Raw genomic sequence first — 27,836 nt, forward strand, 5'->3', positions numbered from 1 at the left:
ATGCTAAAAAAAAGTAGGTTTAATGCTATTGTCTCATATGATGATGATTCAGCTTTTCCCATAGTCTTGCAGTTAGCAATCAAGACAAATTCAGCAATCATGAGGCCCCCAACAAGACAAATTCAGCAATCATGAGGCCCCCAACATGACAAATTCAGCAATCGTGAGCCCCCCAACAAGACAAATTCAGCAATCATGAGGCCCCCAACAAATCATGAGGCCCCCAACAAGACAAATTCAGCAATCTTGAGGCCCCCAACAAATCATGAGGCCCCCAACAAGACAAATTCAACAATCATGAGGCCCCCAACAAGACAAATTCAGCAGTTATAAGGAACAGAAATAGACAGCATTTCACATAAATAGGCAGCATGCCCCCTTAACCACTTCAGGACCACAGTCTTTTCGCCCCTTAAGGACCAGAGCCTTTTTCTCCATTCAGACCACTGCAGCTTTCACGGTTTATTGCTCGCTCATACAACCTACCACCTAAATGAATTTTACCTCCTTTTCTTGTCACTAATACAGCTTTCTTTTGGTGCTATTTGATTGCTCCTGCGATTTTTACTTTTTATTATATTCAGCAAAAAAGACATGAATTTTGGCAAAAAAATGATTTTTTTTAATTTTCTGTGCTGACATTTTTCAAATAAAGTAAAATTTCCTATACATTTGAGCGCGAAAGTTATTCTGCTACATGTCTTTGATAAAAAAAAAACATTCAGTGTATATTTATTGGATTGGGTAAAAGTTATAGCGTTTACAAACTATGGTGCAAAAAGTGAATTTTCCCATTTTTAAGCATCTCTGACTTTTCTGCGCACCTGTCAGGTTTCATGAGGGGCTAAAATTCCAGGAAAGTACAAATACCCCCCAAATGACCCCATTTTGGAAAGAAGACATCCCAAAGTATTCAGTGAGAGGCATGGTGCGTTCATAGAAGATTTTATTTTTTGTCACAAGTTAGCGGAAAATGACACTTTCTGACAAAAAAGAAAAAAAAAAAGTTTCCATTTCTTCTAACTTGCGACAAAAAAAAATGAAATCTGCCACGGACTCACTATGCTCCTCTCTGAATACCTTGAAGTGTCTACTTTCCAAAATGGGGTCATTTGTGGGGTGTGTTCACTGTCCTGGCATTTTGGGGGGTGCCTAATTGTAAGCACCCCTGTAAAGCCTAAAGATGCTCATTGGACTTTGGGCCCCTTAGCGCAGTTAGGCTTCAAAAAAGTGCCACACATGTGGTATTGCCGTACTCAGGAGAAGTAGTATAATGTGTTTTGGGGTGTATTTTTACACATACCCATGCTGGGTGGGAGAAATATCTCCGTAAATGACAATTTTTTATTTTTTTTTTACACACAATTGTCTATTTATAGAGATATTTCTCCCACTCAGCATGGGTATGTGGAAAAATACACCCCAAAACACATTATACTACTTCTCCTGAGTACGGCGATACCACATGTGTGGCACTTTTTTGCACCCTAACTGCGCTAAGGGGCCCAAAGTCCAATGAGTACCTTTAGGATTTCACAGGTCATTTTGAGAAATTTGGTTTCAAGACTACTCCTCGCGGTTTAGGGCCCCTAAAATGCCAGGACAGTATAGGAACCCCACAAATTACCCCATTTTAGAAAGAAGACACCCCAAGGTATTCCGTTAGGAGTATGGTGAGTTCATAGAAGATTTTTTTTTTTGTCACAAGTTAGCAGAAATTGATTTTAATTTTTTTTTTCACAAAGTGTCATTTTCCGCTAACTTGTGACAAAAAATAAAATCTTCTATGAACTCACCGTACTCCTAACGGAATACCTTGGGGTGTCTTCTTTCTAAAATGGGGTCATTTGTGGGATTCCTATACTGCCCTGGCATTTTAGGGGCCCTAAACCGTGAGGAGTAGTCTTGAAACCAAATGTCGCAAAATGACCTGTGAAATCCTAAAGGTACTCATTGGACTTTGGGCCCCTTAGCGCAGTTAGGGTGCAAAAAAGTGCCACACATGTGGTATCGCCGTACTCGGGAGAAGTATTATAATGTGTTTTGGGGTGTATTTTTACACATACCCATGCTGGGTGGGAGAAATATCTCTGTAAATGACAATTATTTGATTTTGTTTACACACAATTGTCCATTTACAGAGAGATTTCTCCCACCCAGCATGGGTATGTATAAAAATACACCCCAAAACACATTATACTACTTCTTCTGAGTACGGCGATACCACATGTGTGACACTTTTTTGCAGCCTAGGTGCGCTAAGGGGCCCAACGTCCTATTCACAGGTCATTTTGAGGCATTTGTTTTCTAGACTACTTCTCACGGTTTAGGGCCCCTAAAATGCCAGGGCAGTATAGGAACCCCACAAGTGACCCCATTTTAGAAAGAAGACACCCCAAGGTATTCCGTTAGGGGTATGGTGAGTTCGTAGAAGATTTTATTTTTTGTCACAAGTTAGTGAAAAATGACACTTTGTGAAAAAAACAATAAAAATCCAATTTCCGCTAACTTTTGACAAAAAATAAAATCTTCTATGAACTCATCATACACCTAACAGAATACCTTGGGGTGTCTTCTTTCTAAAATGGGGTCACTTGTGGGGTTCCTATACTGCCCTGGCATTTTAGGGGCCCTAAACCGCGAGGAGTAGTCTAGAAAACAAATGCCTCAAAATGACTGTTCAGGGGTATAAGCATCTGCAAATTTTGATGACAGGTGGTCTATGAGGGGGCAAATTTTGTGGAACCGGTCATAAGCAGGGTGGCCTCTTAGATGACAGGATGTATTGGGCCTGTTCTGATGGATAGGAGTGCTAGGGGGTGACAGGAGGTGATTGATGGGTGTCTCAGGGGGCGGTTAGAGGGGAAAATAGATGCAATCAATGCACTGGGGAGGTGATCGGAAGGGGGTCTGAGGGGGATCTGATGGTTTGGCCGAGTGATCAGGAGCCCACACGGGGCAAATTAGGGCCTGATCTGATGGGTAGGTGTGCTAGGGGGTGACAGGAGGTGATTGATGGGTGTCTCAAGGTGTGATTAGAGGGGGGAAATAGATGCAAGCAATGCACTGGCGAGGTGATCAGGGCTGGGGTCTGAGGGCGTTCTGAGGTGTGGGCGGGTGATTGGGTGCCTTAGGGGCAGATTAGGGTCTAATCTGATGGGTAACAGTGACAGGTGGTGATAGGGGGTGATTGATGGGTGATTAGTGGGTGTTTAGAGGAGAGAAGAGATGTAAACACTGCACTTGGGAGGTGATCTGATGTCGGACCTGCGGGCGATCTATTGGTGTGGGTGGGTGATCAGATTGCCCGCAAGGGGCAGGTTAGGGGCTGATTGATGGGTGGCAGTGCCAGGGGGTGATTGATGGGTGGCAGTGACAGGGGGTGATTGATGGGTGATTGACAGGTGATCAGTGGGTTATTACAGGGAATAACAGATGTAAATATTGCACTGGCGAATTGATAAGGGGGGGTCTGAGGGCAATCTGAGCGTGTGGGCGGGTGATTGGGTGCCCGCAAGGGGCAGATTAGGGTCTAATCTGATGGGTAACAGTGACAGGTGGTGATAGGGGGTGATTGATGGGTAATTAGTGGGTGTTTAGAGGAGAGAAGAGATGTAAACACTGCATTTGGGAGGTGATCTGATGTCGGATCTGCGGGCGATCTATTGGTGTGGGTGGGTGATCAGATTGCCCGCAAGGGGCAGGTTAGGGGCTGATTGATGGGTGGCAGTGACAGGGGGTGATTGACGGGTGATTGACAGGTGATTGACAGGTGATCAGGGGGGAGAGATGCATACAGTACACGGGGGGGGGGGGGGTCTGGGGAGAATCTGAGGGGTGGGGGGTGATCAGGAGGGAGTAGGGGGCAGATTAGGGACTAAAAAAAAATAGCGTTGACAGATAGTGACAGGGAGTGATTGATGGGTGATTAGGGGGGTGATTGGGTGCAAACAGTGGTCTGGGGGGTGGGCAGGGGGGGGGTCTGAGGGGTGCTGTGGGCGATCAGGGGGCAGGGAGGGGGAATCAGTGTGCTTGGGTGCAGACTAGGGTGGCTGCAGCCTGCCCTGGTGGTCCCTCGGACACTGGGACCACCAGGGCAGGAGGCAGCCAGTATAATAGGCTTTGTATACATTACAAAGCCTATTATACACTTTCCGTGCGGCGATCGGGCAGCTAGTAACCCGCCGGCGCTTCCGAACGGCCGGCGGGTTACAGCGAGCGGTGGGCGGAGCCAGTCCCCGGCGGCTGATCGCGTCACAAATGACGCGATCGCCGCATAGCCACTCCCGCAGCCGCCCCCGCCGATGGGCGTATTGCGGTCGTTTGGGCCCGGACTTTGCCGCCGCCCATCGGCTGGGGGCGGTCCTTAAGTGGTTAATATGGTAGACACCTCTCACCTGGCTTCTGAATTCTCCTCTACTGGCTGCTGTGCCTGGCAATACTGTTTTTGGCTGGATTGGGGATGATGTGTGGGCTGAAAACAGCGATGCTCGGATGTACCCAAATTCGATTCGAGTACATTCAAATTCGGGTCTGGGTCAAATTCGGATTCACCCGGTTCTAATGGACTTGAATTCGATTCGGGCGCATTCATTCGGATCCGGGTCAGGGGAAAATTTGGCCGTGATCTCGAATTTGTGATTCAAAACCCGCCGAATTTAAGGGTTAATTGCACAGCCCCCTTAAATGCCAGAATCACCAAATTTGCAGGTTATGTTAAAGCGGATCCGAGATGAAAAACTAACTATAACTAGTAACTTGTCTATATATCTTATCTAAAGTTTAGATAGTTTACACAGCAAATCTAGCTGCAAACAGCTTTAATAGAAAATGATTATTTCTTCCTGTGATACAATGACAGCAGCCATGTTGTTTGTAAACATTACACAGAGGCAGGCTTATCTGTATCTTGAGCACTCAGCCTATGAAAAAAACCTAATCCCCCCTCCTCCCTTCTTCCCTCTGCCTCTGAAATCAATGGCTAGTAATGCTGGGGATACACTGTACGTTTCTGTACCGTGTATCGACCAGCTGATCCGGCCAGCTGATAATATTCAGCTGGCCCAATCATGCCGCTCGACCCTCGCCCGCTCGATCCCCGCCGGCAGACAATGGCAGGGAATCGAGCGGTGATAAGGAAGCGCAAGGGAACGGCAATCGATACGCGCGCACGCGGGGACGAGCGGGGATGCGCCGGCATCGAGCCGATGGCTCGATCCGGCGCATAACGTGCCCAGACTGAGCTCCCATAAACCCTTGCTACTGCCAAGACTCTCTAAAAAACCTGTGGGCATGGTTTATTTAGTTTATAGGGAATTAGAGTATTAAAACAAAAACAAAAAAGTATTTGGCTTGAGGAATGCCATATAAACAATAGGAAAGGAACACAATTATGCAATGAGTAAAAGTTCACCTAGGATCCACTTTAAAGTCGGCGGGTTTTGGGCGACGGTAGCTGAATCCAGATTTGTGAACACGGGTTAAAATGGCCGAATTCGAGAGGCATTATTTGGGAAAATTTGACTTCGAATTTGGGAGCAGGATCGCTATTTGAATTTGGCAAGGATGAAAATCTACCCGTGATCACGGGTAGAATTCGAATTCGCGAATTTGGAGAGCAACCCTGGCTGAAAGGCCTGGCAGTGATGATGTGGCCTGGCTGGCGGTGATGCTGTGGCTGGGTTGGCTGGCGGTAATGCTGTGACCTGGCTGGCGGTAGTGCTGGGCTGTGCTTGGCTGGTTGAAGTAAATGCTGGCCTGACTGGTGGTGATGCTGTGGCCTTTTTGACAGTTATTCTGGGCTGGTTGGCTTGTGGTGATGCTGGGCTGGCTGGCCTGGATAGTTTAGGTAGTGACAGGTGCCCCCTAGTTAAGGTAGCGCCAGGAGTCCCCCAGTTTAGGTAGTGACAGGAGCACCCCAGTTCAGGTAGTGGCAGGAGCCCTCCAGTTCAGGCAGTGACAGGAGCTCCCCAGCTCATTTAGTGACAGGAGCCCCCCAGTGTATTTACTGACAGGTGCCCCCCTTACAGGTAGTGACAGGGACCCCCCAGTGTATGTAGTGACAGGGGCCCTCAGTTTAGGTAGAGACAGGAACCCCCAGTTTAGGTAGTGAGTGACAGGGACCCCGAGGTTAGGTAGTGAGTGACAGGCGCCCCCCAGGTTAGGTAGTGACAGGGACCCCCAGTTAGGTAGTGACAGGTGCCCCCTTACCTTGACAGCCAGCGTCGACCTGGCCAGGGGCGTAACTAGGAATCGTCGCCCCCCCTGCAGAAATTCTGAGCGGGCCCCCGCCTCCCCCTCTCCCCGGGCCCTCTCAGGGCCGTTTTTGGGGGTTGGAGGGGTCGCAGCATGAGGGGAGAGCTTGGTAGCACGTTGGTGGGTCGGTCGGTCACCTCGGGCTCTCCCCTCTGCGCTCCCCTCCAGCATTGAATAGTGGGTATGCAGTCGGCGGGGCCGCGGCATATACATACCTTCCTTGCGTTCGACGGATATTCCTCTCTCTAGCTTCTGTCGCGAGAAAGTAGCGTCAGACACTAGAGGGAGAAACATCCGCGCTGGAACGCAAGGAAGGTATGTATCTGCCGCTGCCCCGCGCCTGCATACCCACTATTCAATGCTGGAGGGGAGCGCGGAGGGGAGAGCCCAGGGTGAGGGAGGGGGGACCATCCCCCCTCCCCACCGACGTGCCACCAAGCTATCCCATCATGCTGCGACCCCTCCAGATCCTAGCGGCAGGGCACCCCTGAAAATAGATCGGGGGCGCCCCAGGACATGTTGGGGGCACGGGCCCACCTAAAATAGGGCTAGCAATGCCCATGTTCAGAAGATCATCATAATGACATAGCCCGGGGGAGCCTACTAATAACTCTGAATGTTTTAGTTCATATTAAATTTTAGACATATTTATCATGCAGTGTATCCACATAGAATGAAGAATACATACACTATTAATAATGTAACAATATTTATTCAGTCAAGCAATATGTCAGTCCCTCAGATCTAAGCTCTTTATCGTAATGATATTTAAAAGATACACTTGGGAGCACTTACCTGCAAAATAATTATAAACAGGAAGTAGAGGTTAGCTGCTCTGTGGAACTGCTCAAATATATTGAGAGGGATGAAAGTAATGACGTTGTACTTACTGGTCCTAATACTGTTATCCTTGAAAGATGAGACAGGAAAATGAATGAACACATATTTATTTAAAAGTCAAAAACCAAAGACTGATTGGAGAAATACTTGCATTTCAAAATGAATTTTCAAACCTTATAATTGACAACAAAATCAAACTTTTTTCTGTCTCCAGTTTGTTGGCCCAAAGAGCCACTGTACATATACAGTGGGTTGCAAAAGTATTCGGCCCCCTTAAAGTTTTCCACATTTTGTCACATTACTGCCACAAACATGCATCAATTTTATTGGAATTCCACGTGAAAGACCAATACAAAGTGGTGTACATGTGAGAAGTGGATCGAAAATCATACATCATTCCAAACATTTTTTACAAATAAATAACTGCAAAGTGGGGTGTGCGTAATTATTCGGCCCCCTTAGTCAATACTTTGTAGAACCACCTTTTGCTGCAATTACAGCTGCCAGTCTTTTTAGGGTATGTTTCTACCAGCTTTGCACATCTAGAGACTGAAATCCTTGCTCATTCTTCTTTGCAAAACAGCTCCAGCTCAGTCAGATTAGATGGACAGCGTTTGCGAACAGCAGTTTTCAGATTTTGCCACAGATTCTCGATTGGATTTAGATCTGGACTTTGACTGGGCCATTCTAACACATAGATATGTTTTGTTTTAAACCATTCCATTGTTGCCCTGGCTTTATGTTTAGGGTCATTGTCCTGCTGGAAGGTGAACCTCCGCCCCAGTCTCAAGTCTTTTGCAGTCTCCAAGAGGTTTTCTTCCAAGTTTGCCCTGTATTTGGCTCCATCCATCTTCCCATCAACTCTGACCAGCTTCCCTGTCCCTGCTGAAGAGATGATGCTGCCACCACCATATTTGACGGTGGGGATGGTGTGTTCAGAGTGATGTGCAGTGTTAGTTTTCTGCCACACATAGCGTTTTGCATTTTGGCCAAAAAGTTCAATTTTGGTCTCATCTGACCAGAGCACCTTCTTCCACATGGTTGCTGTGTCCCCCACATGGCTTGTGGCAAACTGCAAACGGGACTTCTTATGCTTTCTGTTAACAATGCCTTTCTTCTTGCCACTCTTCCATAAAGGCCAACTTTATACAGTGCATGACTAATAGTTGTCGTATGGACAGAGTCTCCCACCTGAGCTGTAGATCTCTGCAGCTCGTCCAGAGTCACCATGGGCCTCTTGACTGCATTTCTGATCAGCGCTCTCCTTGGTTGGCCTGTGAGTTTAGGTGGATGGCCTTGTCTTGGTAGGTGTACAGTTGTGCCATACTCCTTCCATTTCTGAATGATCACTTGAATAGTGCTCCATGGGATGTTCAAGGCTTTGGACATCTTTTTGTAGCCTAAGGCTGTTTTAAATTTCTCAATAACTTGATCCCTGACCTGTCTTGTGTGTTCTTTGGACTTCACGGTGTTGTTGCTCCCAATATTCTCTTAGACAACCTCTGAGGCCCTCACAGAGCAGCTGCATTTGTACTGACATTAGATTACACACAGAGGTGCACTCTATTTAGTCATTAGCACTCATCAGGCAATGTCTATAGGCAACTGACTGTGCTCAGATCAAAGGGGGCCGAATAATTATGCACACACCACTTTGCAGTTATTTATTTGTAAACAATGTTTGGAATCATGTATGATTGTCGTTCCACTTCTCATGTGTACACCACTTTGTGTTGGTCTTTCATGTGGAATTTCAATAAAATTGATTCATGTTTGTGGCAGTAATATGACATAATGTGGACAACTTTAAGGATGCCGAATACTTTTGTACTTTTGCAACCCACTGTATACTGTATATATATATATATATATATATATATATATATATATATGTGTGTGTGTGTGTGTGTGTGTGTGTACTGTAAACTCCCAGTATTGGTAGAGTGGGTATGCAAAAGAACAGAGACAGCGGACTTCAGAACTGACTGTTTTTTTCCCATGTTTTCTATGAATAGTTCTAAGTAAATTACTACAAAGGATGGATCAGTTGAACTCTAATCTACTAACTGGCTAACTGTCTGACTCAGAATACCACACAATTTGCATACTTAAAGAGAACCTGAACTGAAAATAAAAAGTCAAAATAAGCAAACACAGGTCATACTTACCTCCCATGTAGTCTACTCATCAATTTCTTTCTCCTCTCCTGCATCCTATTTGTCCACTGTGATCAATGGAATTCTCCATCCTCCATTTTGAAAATGGTCATTACCCCATAACAGCTTCCTTGGCAGCACACTGTTAAACTGTAACATCGTCTACTTGAGCGATAGGGTAACATGGACATTACCTTGCACATTCAGTTGTAACTGACAGCAGCTGATATATAACTGACAGCAACTGGTATTTTTTAGTTCTAACAAGATCTTTTTCAGAACTGGAATGGATCACTGGAAAAAGAAAATGGTGATCTTCTGAGAGGAACTGACGGTAAATTAGTATGTAATATTCATTTGCAGCTAAGTCATGTGTTTATTTTAAATAATTTTACTCGGTTCAGGTTCCCTTTCAATTCACTGTAAGCCTTTCACCATGCTTGCTTTAGCACACATCTAGGGCCTAATGCACTAAACTGCGGTAACAATGGTCTCAATTCACTAAGCATATTTCCTGTCCTTAATAACTTTCTGAGCTGTTTCTAGTGTTATCACCATGGTGATCTCCAAAGTTAACATTTCAATCCTTAAAATAACTACAGAATTCGAACGTTAAAGAGGAGCTGTTAGGTATAGGGTCTCAGAGAAAATAAACACATATATCAGTAGCTAAAGATTGGCTGTACTTACATTACATATGCATTTCACTGTCCACGTTTGGATTTCACAGAATTTGTATATAGTATATGCAGAGATAGATGCTCCTGACAGCTCATGGCAGGCTCCATGTTTGTGAAGCCAAATGTGTCGTCATGTCCTGCCTGCTTCTGGTCACAGATAAGCTCGTTCTTGAACAACACGGTGTGCAGTGAATATTAATGAGCCATGTGGCTAGGAACAATAGCTGACTCCTGCAGTGTAGTCTGCCCGGAGATTTATCAGTGCTACGCTCTGGACTGATTACACAAGCTGCTGTACCGTCTCATTAGCAGCCGAGGGGAGGGCCCCAGAATGCTTTGCAGTTTAGCTGAGGCTTGCGTCTTTATGGGTCTATAACAGACTAAGATAAGCACACATCAAAGGTAACTGAAATGTTTATCTTCACTAATGGCTTTTGAGCTTCCTTCTAAACTGTTTAACACAGGAGAATAGAGGTTTAAATTAGCTTCTGCAGCCTGACAGTTACTCTTTAAAGACAGGCTATTATTGAACTGCATGTGAAAATTACTATAGAGGAGGTAAGAAACCGTGACCAAGAATTGAACTTCATCCCAATCAGTACCCTTTCCCATGAGAAATCTTTTTCTTTTCACAAACGGATCATCAGATGGCTCTGTATGGCTGATATTGTGGTGTGGTGAAACCCCTCCCACGGTGTGATGTCAGGACCAGGGTCCTGACAGTTCCCTGTCTGTGAACCGCATTGCATTGTGGGAAATAACAGCTGTTTACAGCTGGGCCCAACTGCCAAAGAAAAGCCAGCTGCATCTCCTTCCACTGACATCACCTGCCAGCAGTAAAAATGTCACCATGTGGCAAATGTCAGAATGTAAATCAGGGAGAGGAAAGATTTTACAATGGGAAAACACTGACTAAATCATTTATTGTAAAAATTATTGTAAAAATGAAGCACTTTTTTATTACATTATTTTCACTGGAGTTCCTCTTTAAGGACAGAAATGATAAGATAACTCTCTCACTGTGAAAACATATCTCTACACCTTAATAAGGCAAGATCGATGTGTGGTGGTAAGTTTTCCCTTGCCTTATTGTCTCCAGCATGATCTTAGTGAATTGAGGCCATTGTTATGAGTAGGCAGCTCATGATAATGTTGCTGCAGCAATTTTACTATTACTACCACTGGCAGCATAGCACAAGTTGCCTACTTAGCATGACATCTGTTAACTAAGTAACACTTGTGTTACCCAGGTAACATGGGTCACACTAATTAGGCCACTCACGCTCAGTTGCAGTAATGGAAAAATATTGTTGTGTGCTGCTTGCACATGGTTATCTTACTGCAGTTCATCACCACTGACCAGCTTTGACAGAACTGCATCCAGGCTAACAGTGTAAGCCTCAAGTCTGCACAATAAATGGTTTATTAAAATTGGGGCAACTAATACAGGTTCACTATACAAAACTTCTTTTCTTTAAAGAGAATCTGTATTGTTAAAATCGCACAAAAGTAAACATACCAGTGTGTTAGGGGACATCTCCTATTACCCTCTGTCACAATTTTGCCGCTCCTCACCGCATTAAAAGTGGTTAAAAACAGTTTTAAAAAGTTTGTTTATAAACAAACAAAATGGCCACCAAAACAGGAAGTAGGTTGATGTACAGTATGTCCACACATAGAAAATACATCCATACACAATCAGGCTGTATACAGCCTTCCTTTTGAATCTCAAGAGATCATTTGTGTGTTACTTTCCCCCTGTTCTCATGCACTGAAGTTTCAGGCTGCTCTTCCTGCAAACAGCTTTGCCCTTGTCTGTAATTCCTCAGTATGTGAAAGCCCAGCCAGCTCAGAGGACAATTTATCCAGCTTGTAAAAGATAAGAGATGAGAGAAGCTGCTCTAATCCTAAATAACACACAGGCAGTGTGCAGAGAGGGGCCAGAAAGGAGGAGTTCATAGCAGAACCACAACACTGAAGATCTTGGCAGGCTTCCAGACACAGGCCGACAAGTCTGACAGGGGAAAGATACATTGATTTATTACAGAGACTGTCATAGTAGAAAGTGTTGCAGTTAGCCAGAACACATTAGAATAGCTTTTTGAACTTGTAGGATGATAAAAAACAGGTTGCAATTTTTGTTACGGAGTCTCTTTAAGCCTTCAAATATGCTTTAAGTTTCCTAGCTGTATTTTACCATTAACAACCCCTTTCCCTTTGTCAGGTCTGTTAAAGGAACATAAATCGTAGCAGAATTTTAAACAGTCCTCTGGAAAATTGGAAATAGAAAAGTTTTCAGTCATTTCTTTGTAATAGGCTGTGACTAGTCTTTTATTGCTTTGAATTTGACAATCTTTATAAGGTTATGTCATGTAGGCAAGGTGTCTACATGGATACAGAGCAAACTTACATGGAGCTTGGTAGGCAGGTCTGAGTCCTCCAGACTAATATGTGCTAAAGTTATCAGCCTTTCTAAGTCTAGTAAAGCTTGAACAACTTTTTCTACAATTTTAACAATAGTTATATGCAGGCCAGTATTATACATGCTGACTGCAAAATGCTAAATACACTGAAATGCCAGCTTTGTAATAAGATGATGAACTAGCCATCCCTTTGAACTTACAGCATAATTTGGCAAAAAGATAACAAAATGAGGGTTTTAATAACATGTAAGTATTATAAAACATAGCCATGTTTACTAACATGACGCGACTCAGATGTGAGACACTATTTTATGGGACAGCACTGTGGCATAGTGGATAGCACCCATTCTCTGATTATCAGTGCCATGGAGCAGATTTTTACTCTACCCTTGTTTAATATAGAAAGATTTGTATCTTCTCCATGTTGGCAGTATCAAACAATATTACCTAAACTGCAGTATAGTAAAGCAACCACAAGATGTCACTTTCTGTAAAGTGCTGCAATGATCTCTATGGTATTGTGAGTTCTTGTATTCATTCTCTGTTCTAAGTAAGCTGCATTACCTGAAGGTGGTGTAGGATTTATCTCTGCATGTTTTTCTTCAGTAAAGAGTTCTAACTTGTTATACTGGGTGCCTATCTGCGTGTATAGACCACTCTGCTCCATAACTCTCCTTGTCTGTGTGGGTTTTGTGCATTGTGCAGGGTTTTTGACCCTAGACTACAATGCACAAAAGACTATGGTAGGGATTAGATTATGAGCCCCTTTGATGAATAGTTACAGACAATATATACTCTGTAAAGCACTGTGGAAGACGTGGGCGTTATATAAATACTAAATAATAATAATAATAATAAAATAAGCTTTACTTGTTAATACAACAAAATAATGCAACAATAAGTGAAAATATAAATCAATCAATTATCATCAGTTATTTTTACCTATTAAAGCTAATCTTTGTTTTAGCAAAAACAAACATTAAAATATTCATACACAATTCATATACAAAACTCCTTTAATCAAAATCCGTTATAAGGTAAAACCCATTTACCTGTGAAAGGGCGATAGTATAAATAATATTTCTTGTACTAAGATGAGCTTTCAATATATTTACAAAAAATAAAAATATTTTTTTAAACTTGTCTACACTTTATAATTCCTAAATACATAAAAATATCAGGATACAAACTTACAGAGTACTTCCTCCTATTGAAAAAGAGGAGTGTCTTCTTGGTAAATGAATGATTGAATTGTCTGTCGTTTGCTTTAATTTCCCAGGTGCACTCTGCCAACATACAAAAGATAAATAAACCAACAAAACTTGAAGGTATGCTGTAGCTGTATTCCGGCATAGAATGTTAAAAAATGTTCTTCAGTATAACACTTTTTAAAATGATTTATACTTAACAGGGAATTTCAGATATTAGAACGCAGAACTGAATATAAATATATCTTGTGGAAAGAATTATTAAGATTTATAATTAATCACATGGTATATTTTTTATATTCTCACGTGGCTATAAGAATCACATTTATATAATCAGACCAGTGTGCTAGAGTGACACTTTACATAAAGAGTTATCACAATATCACTGAATATATGTTATATATGTTTTTGAACCATTTACTGTGCACAGTTTATTATGTCCTTTGCAGTGGAATTCCAGTATTCCAGAGGACAAAGGAGCAATCCGAAAGGGCAGTTTGAACCAGTTCTCCGAGGGCAGGAATGACTTTGAGAAACGAAACTAGAAACTGACTTCAGAAGACTTCCTCCAAAGTTGACTTTCACTTTCATGGAGGACAGAGAGAAGTTAAGTAACCCCGCCCAAAAAGGAGGACTGAGTCACCTTGATATGATGCTGATTGGACACTTACCAGAAAGAACTGCCCAAAAGGAGGAATACTTTATCATATTAATTAGGGTTTAAAAGACTCTGCACACCAGGGAAACTGCACTTTCTCCTGCTGAGCTGAGCTGTGTTAGCTGCGGTTTCTATATGCTGGCATGTGAGAAAGTCCTCGCCTGAGTAAATAAAGATTTCTATGTTTTTGGCAAATATGGAGAAGTTTCATTGAGTAAGATAATTTTCTTTTGACATCTGGTCCTAGTCGAACCGGGAACCTATCGTCACAAAGAATTGAGGCCTATGAGCGCGTTTGTGACTGGCGATCAGTCTAACAGCAGGCCAGTGAAAGTCCACCGGGGCAAATATTCCCTTCCAAAAGGTGGCCAAACGCAACTAGGTCTCATGTCCTTGTGACATACGGTTTATTTCGAACCGTGAGACTTCTTCAGCCAAGGTCAGTGAAATCGCCTGCTTAGGATTCTAAAACAAAGTTCTCGGGTGTCCTGAAAGCTTCTTAATTGTAAGTACTACATTTTATTTCTGTAACTTCTCATACACAGGGCTGCGCAAAATTAGAGTATAAGTTTTGATGTGTTGTTATATTGTTTTGCATAACACAATCTGTGGTCAGTTTCCTAAGCTACCGTGTGCCTCAGCGGAATTGTAAGTTCCTGTAATAGAACACAGCCGCGTAACAGGCAGTAATATCGGAGTGGATCTAGATCACAGGTTGTTTCTGTACTTCAGTCAGTGTCAGCCCCAAACAGAGGTTCATCACGTTGAGTGTTGTCCGGTCTCAGCTGCAGCCCTAGAGGTGCCTTAGCAGGAACGTTTCCATCTTAGTGCAGGTACTCTGCCTCAGCGGGAATTGTAAGATCTTTGCGCTGTAAATGCAGGAATTGTTACATCTTTGTGCATAGAAGGCAGTACATTTTCCGGGAGGGGACCGCAGGGCATTGTAAATCCAACAATAAGTGAGTGAACGGGATTGAAACAGCAGGAATTGTTACATCATAGTGCTGTACATAGATCAATGGGGCAAGGTACAAGCAAAATTAAAGCTACTGATGATGATGTAAACGGATTGGATATAGATGAGCTAGTGGATCAAATGATGGAGATTTTCAGTAAATATAGGGGTATAGCTCCCCCTGCTGCCGAAGCAACAGATTCCCCGTATGAACAGCTTAAGATTGCTATACGTGAAGTTTTGACTGAAGGGATATGCAAGTGTGTCACACAGTATGTGGTGGATCATAGAATTTGTGAACTGAGTGATTTTCTAGAATGCACCCAATACCCTGTATGTGTGATTAAGAGGAAGGGGAAGAAAGGGAAGAAAGCTGCTGCATATGTTTATGATTTCAACAAGGATGAAAGTAATTGTTATGTGAATGGCGGTAGCCGCCACACGCGCTCACAAAAGCGCAGATCTAAAGAATACGAAGGTCGCAGAGAACGCGGAGAATGTTTTGAATGTGGTTTGAAAGGTCACCTGGCCCGACAGAGCCCCCATAGGGCTCGAGGTCCACAGTGACGAGGTGTGGGTAAGGGTACCGCAGTTGTGGAAAATCACTGCAACCTTGAGGTCACCCTAGTAAGAAGGCAAATGCGTAAGTGAATTTATTGATGGACATGAGGATGTCAAAATAGAATGTTAAGGTGTGGTATTAAGAGGATTGTGTAAATATGTAAAGCTGGGAATTCAGAAGCTCTAAGATCTAATCACCACCAGCCCCTGGGAGGTATAAGGAACAACCAAAAGAAGGGGAGGGGGTCACAGGAGAGATTTCCCCCACCAGTCCAAGTTATGAGCTGCTGTTTGTTTGCTTGTTGTTTGTGTGGTTCCAGCAGTACAGAACTGTCTGTAAAAGTTTTATAATCTGTTTGTCTGATGTTTTGCCTGAAGATTGGAGATTTAAAAGCGATTTTTACTGCCTGCAATTGTCTGTCTGTGAATGTCGGTTACTTGGAATGTGTTTGTAATGTTAAATTCTGTAAGATTCGAGTGGAGTTTCTGCCTGGGATCTGTGTGAAAGTATGGTTTACGCCCACATTCCTGAGGTGGGGGCAAGAAGTAGTGTTGGGCGAACACCTAGATGTTCGGGTTCGCCGAACATCGCCGCGATGTTCGGGTGTTCGCGCCGAACTCCGAACATAATGGAAGTCAATGGGGACCCGAACTTTCATGCTTTGTAAAGCTTCCTTACATGCTACATACCCCAAATTTGCAGGGTATGTGCACCTTGGGAGTGGGTACAAGAGGGAAAAAAATATTTGAAAAAGAGCTTATAGTTTTTGAGAAAATTGATTGTAAAGTTTCAAAGGAAAAACTGTCTTTTAAATGTGGAAAATGTCATGTTTCTTTGCACAGGTAACATGCTTTTTGTCGCCATGCAGTCATAAATGTAATACAGAGAAGAGGTTCCAGGAAAAGGGACCAGTAACGCTAACCCAGCACCAGCAGCAGCACACGTGATGGAACAGGAGGAGGAGGCGCAGGAGGAGAAGACCACGCTTTTTGAGACACAACAACCCAGGCCTTGCATGAGGACAAGAAGCGTGCGGATAGCATGCTTTTTACCGCCATGCAGTCATAAATGTAATAAAGATGAGAGGTTCCATAAACAGGGACCGGCAACGCTAACCCAGCAGCAGAAGCAGCACATGTGATGGAACAGGAGGAGGTGCAGGAGGAGAAGGCCACACTTTGAGACACAACAACCCAGGCCTTGCAGGAGGACAAGAAGCGTGCGGATAGCATGCTTTTCACCGCTATGCAGTCATAAATGTAATAAAGATGAGAGGTTCCATAAACAGGGACCGGCAACGCTAACCCAGCAGCAGCAGCAGCACACATGATGGAACAGGAGGAGGCGCAGGAGGAGAAGGCCACGCTTTCAGGCGCAACTCAGGCCTTGCATGAGGACAAGAAGCGTGCGGATAGCATGCTTTGTACCGCCATGCAGTCATAAATGTAATAAAGATAAGAGGTTCAATAAACAGGGACCGGGCGGCAATGCTAACCCAGCAGCAGCAGACGTGATGGAACAGGAGGAGGCGCAGGAGGAGAAGGCCATGCTTTTTATGCGCAACTCAGGCCTTGCATGAGGACAAAAAAATGCATGCGCAAAGCAATGCAATGAGTAGTTTTCAGGACACAATGGGCTATTCGGAGGAGCTATTCCCACCCCCACAATCTTCTACCTGTGAAAGGTCAATGGAACAGCCACAAATGTTGTGCCCGGATTCACAACCTTTTTCTGTGGAAAATGCACCTCGCACTGAAATGCAAGGCGAGGCCGAGGATGAACATGACGTCAACAACTCAACATGACGCAAAATGGGGGCGGAACAGAAAGCTGCTTTCAATGTTTTGAAGGCCTTAATTGCCTCCGGTGGCCAGTTAGATGCATCATTCATCACCCCCAAATCCCACAGCAATGTGTGCAGGAATTTGAATCGCAGGAGGTGTACCGAGATCATCTGGACAAGTGACCAAGTGACCAAGTGACAAGTGACAAAGTGAAAAGTGACAAAGTGACCAGTGACAAAGTGACAAAGTGACAAAGTGACTGACAAAGTGACAAAATGACAAAGTGACAAAATGACAAAGTGACAAGTGACAAGTGACAAAGTGACAAGTGACAAGTGACAAAGTGACAAGTGACAAAGTGACAAAATGACAAAGTGACAAAGTGACCAGTGACAAAGTGACAAGTGAGAGGTTGTTCTGGGGAGCTCTACTCCACTGCACACAGTCACATATGAGGAGAGGTCTCGTCGGGACTGCTGATCCTCCTCAGCTTGCTCAAAGCCTTGAGGGTTCCTGAAGATCCTCTGCTTGGAGTTCGCCGGGGTTCCGCTTGGTGCCGGGGTCGGCGGCGTCCTCCTCACTCCAACGTGGCAGATCTTCTGTTGAAGGAAAAAAAAACAAAACATTTTTTAAAGTCCAGTACCGCTTCTGAAGGACTCACCAAGAGATGCAGGAGCGCTTCAATGTAGCGCACCATCGCTCGCTGGGTGATGTCCCTCCCTACGCGCTGGAATTCTACGCTGCACATGCTAGCACGCTTTTGCGCAGTGCCGAGGCGCATTCCAGCAGCTAGCTACCAAGCTTCTGTGGATCTGATTGGGCCACCATGTTGGATCTCTGCCAAGTCCTCCAAAATTTTGAGCAATCCACGTTGCTTGTGACTGAGCAGTGACAACTCTACAGTCAGCATTACAATACCACTGCTGTGTTTACTGAAGAAATCAATGTTAAGATGGAAACCGCTGGCATGATGCAAGTGGGGGAATCTGAAGATGAAAACGATCAGCGTGATGATACCAACATCAGGCAACCTGCCTCAGGAAACGCTGGTCCCAGCTATGACAAAGAACAGGACGAGGAACAGCTGGAGTTGGAGCAGGAATTGGATGCCCCCACTGCCGAGGGACAGAGCGGTGCACGTTGGGCTTCCACAATTTAGCGGGAATGGACAGCAGAAGAGGAAGAAAGTGATGCTGGTGACGAATATGGTGCATCACAACAATCACAACGCTCACAAGAACATGAAGACAGAGGAGTCTGGCAGGATTCTCTGGCACACATGGCTCAATTCATGCTAGACTGCATTGAATGCGGCCCGCGCATTATTCACTATTCATTATTATTCATTATTCTGGACAACACCAATTACTGGGTTTATACCCAGTTTCTACAAACACAATGTTAAAAAACTGATTGAAGAAAGTGTCAGACAGGTCAAAAATGGAACAATTCCAGCAGGCCCTTGAGGATGGAGACTTTAGAGAGGAGATTGACATCCTCCTCCTTCTCTAGCCAGTTGTACGCCGACAGACTGACTTCAGCAAACCCAGGAGGACCAGGAGGGCAGCAAAGAACACAAGCTGCTGCTAGTGCCCAAAAGGGAATGGTATTGGCAGTGTCCTTGGAGTGGGAACATTTTCTGACACCCATGCAGCAGCCCACAGAACAGCAATCGGGCAGTTCCACGTCCTCCAACACCAATCGCCTGGAGAACATGGTCAAGGACTACATGTCAGATGGAGTAGCTGTGTTGAACAATCCATCTGCAGACAGACGGTGAGTGTGACAGCACAGAAGGACCATGGCAACTCACTCATAGTACCACAGTTTGATAGTGCTGCCCAAAAAATTATATGGATCCGTGGACCTGGGCAGTACTGGGAAGTGGGAACGCAGATTTTAGTACCTAAACACACGATACAACATGTTTTCCGGGGTCGGACTCTGAGGCACATACAGATGGTCCCGATCATCATCCTCATCATACAACTCTTCTCCTGAGTCTGACCCACCCACCACCTCTGCCACCCCAACATCCCCAGACACAGACTCCTCATCGTCCTCAACATTAACTTGGGATGCTGGCCTGAGCCCGACCTCCTCCTCCTCCACATCAGGCCCCATCATCTCCTCAATGGCAGCCCTCAATAATCGCTCTGGCGCCGGACTGATGGACACAACGCTCTCCTCCGGGGAGGGCTGCTGCTGACCATTGGCTGCTGGGGTGGATGTTATAGCTTGCATGGGGCGTTGGCTGTTGCTGTTGTTGGGAGTGCTGCTCACAGCGGAGGTCTCTGAGGAACTCATGGTGAGCTCATATAGTGGTTGACGTTGAGTGGAGTATTACTGATCCCAGCAATATACACACTGACTGGCAGAGTACGCAATGCTATATAGTGGTTGACGGTGAGGGAAGTACTACAGATCCCAGCAATATACACAGTGACTGGCAGTACAATGGTATGGGTGGGTGAGCAGAGTACTACAGATCCCAGCAATGCTATATAGTAATGGGGTGACTGAGTGAGCGGCAGTGTACTACTGTTCCCAGCAGACACAGAGTGGCAGTAAACACAATGCTATATAGTGTGGCTGAGCGAGGTACACAGAGTGGCAGTAAACACAATGCTATATAGTGTGGCTGAGCGAGGTACACAGAGTGGCAGTAAACACAATGCTATATAGTGTGGCTGAGCGAGCGGTGTAGTACTGTTCCCAGCAGACACAGAGTGGCAGTAAACACAATGCTATATAGTGTGGCTGAGCGAGGTACACAGAGTGACAGTAAACACAATGCTATATAGTGTGGCTGAGCGAGGTACACAGAGTGGCAGTAAACAGAATGCTATATAGTGTGGCTGAGCAAACGGTGTACTACTATTCCCAGCAGACACAGAGTGGCAGTAAACACAATGCTATATAGTGTGGCTGAGCGAGGTACACAGAGTGGCAGTAAACACAATGCTCTATAGTGTGGCTGAGCGAGCGGTGTAGTACTGTTCCCAGCAGACACAGAGTGGCAGTAAACACAATGCTATATAGTGTGGCTGAGCGAGGTACACAGAGTGGCAGTAAACACAATGCTATATAGTGTGGCTGAGCGAGCGGTGTACTACTATTCCCAGCAGACACAGAGTGGCAGTAAACACAATGCTATATAGTGTGGCTGAGCGAGCTACACAGAGTGGCAGTAAACACAATGCTATATAGTGTGGCTGAGCGAGGTACACAGAGTGGCAGAAAACAGAATGCTATATAGTGTGGCTGAGCGAGCGGTGTACTACTATTCCCAGCAGACACAGAGTGGCAGTAAACACAATGCTATATAGTGTGGCTGAGCGAGGTACACAGAGTGGCAGTAAACACAATGCTATATAGTGTGGCTGAGCGAGCGGAGTACTACTACTCCCAGCAGACACAGAGTGGCAGTAAACACAATGCTATATAGTGTGGCTGAGCGAGGTACACAGAGTGGCAGTAAACACAATGCTATATAGTGTGGCTGAGCGAGCGGTGTACTACTATTCCCAGCAGACACAGAGTGGCAGTAAACAGAATGCTATATAGTGTGGCTGAGCGAGGTACACAGAGTGGCAGTAAACAGAATGCTATATAGTGTGGCTGAGCGAGCGGTGTACTACTATTCCCAGCAGACACAGAGTGGCAGTAAACAGAATGCTATATAGTGTGGCTGAGCGAGGTACACAGAGTGGCAGTAAACACAATGCTATATAGTGTGGCTGAGCGAGCGGTGTACTACTATTCCCAGCAGCGACACAATGACTGGGGGGACCCTGGCTAGTGTGGCTGGAGCGCGAACTACCCTGCCTGCCTACCCAAAGCTAAACCCACAGACAAATGGCGGAGATATGACGTGGTTCGGGTATTTATTTACCCGAACCACGTGACAGTTCGGCCAATCAGAGCGCGTTCGGGTCCGAACCACGTGACCCATTCGGCCAATCACAGCGCTAGCCGAACGTTCGGGGAACGTTCGGCCATGCGCTCTTAGTTCGGCCATGTGGCCGAACGGTTTGGCCGAACACCATCAGGTGTTCGGCCGAACTCGAACATCACCCGAACAAGGTGATGTTCTGCAGAACCCGAACAGTGGCGAACACTGTTCGCCCAACACTAGCAAGAAGCCTCATGGACTACTGATCCCAGCTAGATGGTGGATTGTGTGTGTGTGTGTGTGTGTGTGTGTGTGTGTGTGTACAGGCAGAAAAGAGTGATTTGAAAGAATGTATGTAGCAAGACAAGAGGATTGTTTGAAAGAAATATATATATTTTGTGAAACCCAGATAGCGGGATATTAAAAAAAAAAAAACAAAAAAAAAAACACGCAAATATTGCTTTTAGTTATAAGAACAAGTATGATGATTTTCTTTTTCTGAGAACGATTGATTGCTGTATTGCTGTGGTATATGGGTCATTGTCATCGACTGATTGACTGTTTGATTGTCACATGTTTAAATTTTTATAATTTATAGGTATATTAGACGAAGTTAAGTAAAATGACTTTGATGGAAATATTTTGACTACGATGCTTTGTCTAATGACGAACTGTGCAGAGGGATGCATGACTGTAGTTCTCTGCCCCCCCCCTACCTATGCTGCACAGCCAGTTTGCTTGGGCATCTGCGTATCATTGTCCAAAGCTGCACCATCCTGGCCCCCTGCACCTTTGTTTTCTTTATTGTCTACTGACCAGAGGATGTTTTTCCCTCCGCATCTGCGCGGTGACTTTTCCGCAAAGGGATTAACAAATCTTTGCGGATAAGTTCTATGTGCACAGGAGGGAATAAACCGACAACTAAGCTGGTCTTACAGTAGTGAGCTGAAGAGCATCGTGGAATAGATATGCTTCTTTCTGCGTCTTTGCTCAAGCTGTGTGTTTTATCGTTTTCCCTACGCCAGTCTGTTATATGGGACTCCGTCCCCCACTGTTCTTACTGACAGTCTGTATGCTTTCCCATCATGCATACGTTTGCGGCTTAATGGCGTCAGCAGGGTTAGGTGTCAGCAACTGAGGAGCCCACCCGTCCCACAGAATTGTTTCTGTATTCCATGGATGTTCTCCGGGCTCCCATAACACTGGCCATTCACATGTGTGCAACATCCCAATCCCCTCATCTCCCGTGGCAACAATTTGGCAGTCCTGACGTCTACAACTCCAGCTCCCTCTGCTGACTTGCAGTCTAAGACTTTACTTACAGGTTGCTCTGTATACCGCTGACCTACTAACCTTCCTTTGACTGACTCTGCTCAATTAATTTGTGGTTATGACACATGAGTCTTACATGTGTCAACAGGAGGGATGGTGGCTAAATTAGAATAAAGAATAAAAGTACATGGGAACATTTGAGCTATTGTAAGAGGGCGCACATGGGCCTTCCGAGTCCATATTAATTAAAGATTCAGAGCCACAGCTTACTACGAACACTCACATGAAGCTTCGGTGGTTTTGAAATAAAAGAAATGTTGTTTGCATCTTGGTCAAGAAGAGTGCTTAGCGGTCATTTCCTTTTAAAACAGTAGCCAGATCCAATCTGTTCTTGATAGTTAGCACCACGGGGAAAAGAGGGGCGGAAATTTGAGATCCTGAGGCGACGGGAACATTTGCTTGAGCCTCAGTGCGACCACAATCTCAAAGACTGTGGGAAGATATTAGAAGATTCTTCCTAAGGCACAGGTGTAGTTCTTTATCTTGAACCATGGTGAAAAGGAGATAAAAAAGGGGGAACAGATACCTAAAAGGCTACATAGGGGAAGTTGGGTTAAAACCATAGCATTTTAAAGGGAAAAGAAGAAGAACAATGACTGAACGACCTCCATTGAACAGCAACGACAGGATAGACAAAGAGACTACTGACCCATCCCCATCGAACAGTATTAACAAGATGAACGTGACTAGTAACAAGGTTCTAGTGACCGATGGAATTTTTGGACTATTTTGGCAATTTTTACTGCAAACCAGATGAATGTGTCTGTCTGACTGTATTGTATGTGCAGCGGCTAGACCGCAGATTGCTCTGGTACCAGTAGTGGCGAGTGGGTCTGAATTAGAATGTATGATACAGAGTATGATAAGTGTGAATCAACCACGGAATTGTACCACAGAGAGAGCCCGTATGAAGGTACCAGGCACGCCACAGCGTGCATTTGCTACAGCCAGCAATCTTACGTGCTATAATAGGTCTGCCCCCAGTAACCATCCAATGACTAAGTATTGTGGATAAATAGTGGAGGTAACAAATGATAAAGGGTTGAGCCTAGGAACAGAATGGCAGTTAGAAGATACTTGGTGGACTTGTGAACCTAACAAAGCAGAATCATCATTGCCACCAGAATGGAAAGGGTTGTGTGCCCCTGTCTGGATGATAGAACATGTACTGTAACTATATTGCCCTATGAGTCTTTTAAAATGTTGGTGGATAAAAAGGTACACCGGAGTAAAAGAGAGGCACCAAAAGGGAGTTTCGACCCATATGTGTATATTGATGCGATAGGGGTCCCCAGAGGGGTGCCAGATGAGTTCAAGGCTAGGAACCAAATTGCTGCAGGGTTCGAGTCAATTTTCCTATGGCCAACAGTTAACAAAAATGTGGATTGAATTAATTATATTTACTACAATCAGCAAAGATTTGTTAATTATACTAGAGATGCTATTGAAGGTTTGGCAGATCAACTGAAAGCAACATCATTAACAGCATTGCAGAATAGAATTGCATTAGATATGCTGTTGGCAGAAAAAGGGGGTGTATGTGAATTTTTTGGGGAACAATGTTGTACCTACATTCCAGATAATACGTCCCCTGATGGAAAAGTGACAGTGGCTCTTCAGCAGTTAAAAGACCTATCTGAAGAGCTGAAACGAAACTCAGGTGTTTCAAACCCAATAACAGACTGGTTACAGAACTGGTTTGGAAGCTGGACCTCATTTTTTCAGAGTTTTGGTATCGCATTCCTAACTGTTCTTATGGTTCTGTTCCTGCTAGCCTGCTGTATTTTCCCAATGCTGAGAACATTTTTTGCAAGATTGATAGATAAACACATGAGTACTATTATGTATGCAGCCTTGGCGCAGCATGATGAAGAATCATACGGTGATCTGGGAGGAGATTATGATGGCATGCTGGAGGGGGATGGCCAGGACAACGTGTGAGGCAATTATTCCAGCTCACGGCCAGAGTCTGATTTTCTTTTTTTGGTCATTTCACTTCTATGCCCTGACTTGCTGTAGTGCATACCCATTTGCAGTAAAGGGGAATAGAAGGCTGTGTTTGCTTGAGTCTCCAATCCCTGTAGTGGAGACACATTTGCAGATACCCGAGGCTTAAGCAAGCATAAGCACAGAAATGTGAATGTAAATATTATTTTTATACACATATGTAATCGATCCACAGTATTAATTATAAACAGGAGGGAAATGTGGAAAGAATTATTAAGATTTATAATTAATCACATGGTATATTTTTTATATTCTCATGTGGCTATAAGAATCACATTTATATAATCAGACCAGTGTGCTAGAGTGACACTTTAAATAAAGAGTTATCACAATATCACTGAATATATGTTATATATGTTTTTGAACCATTTACTGTGCACAGTTTATTATGTCCTTTGCAGTGGAATTCCAGTTTTCCAGAGGACAAAGGAGCAATCCGAAAGGGCAGTTTGAACCAGTTCTCCGAGGGCAGGTCTGACTTTGAGAAACGAAACTAGAAACTGACTTCAGAAGACTTCCTCCAAAGTTGACTTTCACTTTCATGGAGGACAGAGAGAAGTTAAGTAACCCCGCCCAAAAAGGAGGACTGAGTCACCTTGATATGATGCTGATTGGACACTTACCAGAAAGAACTGCCCAAAAGGAGGAATACTTTATCATATTAATTAGGGTTTAAAAGACTCTGCACACCAGGGAAACTGCACTTTCTCCTGCTGAGCTGAGCTGTGTTGGCTGCGGTTTCTATATGCTGGCATGTGAGAAAGTCCTCGGCTGAGTAAATAAAGATTTCTATGTTTTTGGCAAATATGGAGAAGTCTCATTGAGTAAGGTAATTTTCTTTTGACATCCTACAAAGGTCATAGACTATTTTTTAAAAGGACCACTACCGCAAATATCATAAAATGTAAAATAAATGTAAACACATAGAAATAAGAAGTACATTTCTCCCAAATTAATATTAGCCATAAATTACTTTTCTCCTATGTTGCAGTCACTTAAAGTAGGTAGTAGAAATATGACAGAACCGACAGGTTTTGGAGTAGCCATCTGCTCATGGGGGAATTCTTAGGGTTCTGTATAGTTTCAAAAGGACTAAGTGAATGGCAGGTGCTCTGTTCAACTGCCAAAAATGTGTGAAGTGAGCAGGGAGGCTTGCTAGCATATTTGTTTAAATCCTTTTTAGGTAGTGTCTTTATAAAGAATAAAAGCCTTGCTGAGAATAAGACTTCTCCATATTTGCCAAAAACATAGAAATCTTTATTTACTCAGCCGAGGACTTTCTCACATGCCAGCATATAGAAACCGCAGCTAACACAGCTCAGCTCAGGAAGAAATGGACTAGTTCAAAACCTGTCGGTTCTTTCAGATTTCTACTACCTACTGCAAGTGACAGCAACATAAGAGAAAAGTAATTTATGGCTCATTTTACTCTGGAAGAAACATACTTTTTATTTGTATATGTTTACATGTATTTTAAATTTAAACATTTTTCACAATAGTGGTCCTTTAAAGGACCACTATCACGAAAACGTAGGCAGGTAAAATCTGACAGAACCAACAGGTTTTGGGCCAGTCCATCTCCTCATGTGGGATTCTCTGGGTTTGGGTTTTCTTTGTTTCAACAGCATTTCCTGACGCAAAATGGAAAAATACACCTTTATTTCCGAATAAAATAATGGTGCCATACATTGTACGCAGGACATACTTTAAACGCTGTAATAATAGGGACAAAGGGGCGAATAAAATCTGTGGGTTTTATCCATAGTAGCACTTTTTTATTTTAAAACTATAATGGCTTAAAATTATAATGGCCCATTAAAATGCATTTAGAATAAAATAATTTTCTTAGAAAAATGTACCACCCAAAGCCTAATTGTTGGCAAAAAAAACAAGATATAGATCATTTTGTTGTGATAACTAAGTAGTGATAAAGTTATTGGTGAATGACAAGTAAGGAGCGCTAAAAGGTGAAAATTTCTCTGGTCCATAAGGGGAAAACCCCTCAGTGGTGAAGTGGTTAAAAACACAAACACTGGTGCACACGACAGGTGGGAGCCCTAGGCTCTGCCACCACCCGGGACCCCAACCCTGCATACCTCAAAGTGGGAGTGCAGGGCACCAGGGAAATCACCAACAACTACCCCTGAATGTTGAATACCAAACACACGAGAAGCAAAAGCTCACTCCCAGACAGCCATTTAAATTGGTCTGCAGACAACCTGTCAGCCATATACTCACACCTGTGTCTGTAGTACCAAATCTAGCAGAAGCTGCAAAAATGCAGCCATATACAGGAGAGAGGATTTGGTCGCAAATAACAATCTTACAGCTCCTGCTAGATTTGCTACTGCAGACACAGGTGTAAGTATGTGCAGCTTAATGACTGACAGGCTTCCTGCAGACCAATTTAAATGGTAGATTGCTGTCTGCCTGGGAGTGAGCATTTGCTTCTCTCGTGGTAGATAAGGTTTATCAATGCAGACAGTTGCATAAGATAATGAGCAGTGTATTTTGCTGTACTAGTACCCACAAGTGAAATGAGGTAAAGGAATTGTGCCTAGATTACAGTGCAGAACCTTGCATTAATTAATGTGCATGGTATTGCATACTTTTCAAATGTTAATAGCTTAATCCAAGTAATAGTAAACATCTCTTGCTCTTTTAACCACCAGTGAGTACCATAGACATAATACAGTGAATAGAGAGGCAGTCTGCCTACATACCAAACTACATGTTACGGGTCTCCTGACCCGTAACATGTAGTGTGTCTTGCTCAATAAATCACAAACGCAAGTTTGAAGCCTGTGGAGTGCCTTTTTCAATAGTGGTGAAGTACTCGGTTGGCAGGAGTGGTGGACCTGCAGAGAAAGTGCACCGGCATTCGCTACCTAATCAAGGTGAGCTTTATCTGAGCTCCAAGGAGGAGATTTCAATTGTCTACATACCAAACCCCTTCATGGTGGTCAGAAGATCAGGAAATATTTTCAGTCATTATGGGAGTTGGCTGAAAAACACATGGATCAATGCAAGTAAGAAGAATATTTAAAAAAAGACTTTTGGCCTAAACACGCTAGCACACTT

At 44.0% G+C, this 27,836-nt stretch overlaps 1 protein-coding gene across 1 annotated transcript in view; it reads right to left on the reverse strand.

Moving 5' to 3' along the window:
- The window catches only part of ATP8B3 (ATPase phospholipid transporting 8B3), a 335,474-nt gene that overhangs the window by 294,613 nt on the left and 13,025 nt on the right, over nucleotides 1-27,836 (reverse strand). Inside the window, exons 3-4 of the mRNA XM_068234593.1 lie at nucleotides 13,549-13,640; nucleotides 7,051-7,164 (exon numbers count right to left, since the gene is read on the reverse strand). Coding sequence (XP_068090694.1) covers nucleotides 7,051-7,164; nucleotides 13,549-13,640 — 206 coding nt within the window. The remainder of the gene's footprint in view (nucleotides 1-7,050; nucleotides 7,165-13,548; nucleotides 13,641-27,836) is intronic.

This window comes from Hyperolius riggenbachi, chromosome 1, assembly GCF_040937935.1.
Source record: "Hyperolius riggenbachi isolate aHypRig1 chromosome 1, aHypRig1.pri, whole genome shotgun sequence".
NCBI lineage: Eukaryota > Metazoa > Chordata > Amphibia > Anura > Hyperoliidae > Hyperolius > Hyperolius riggenbachi.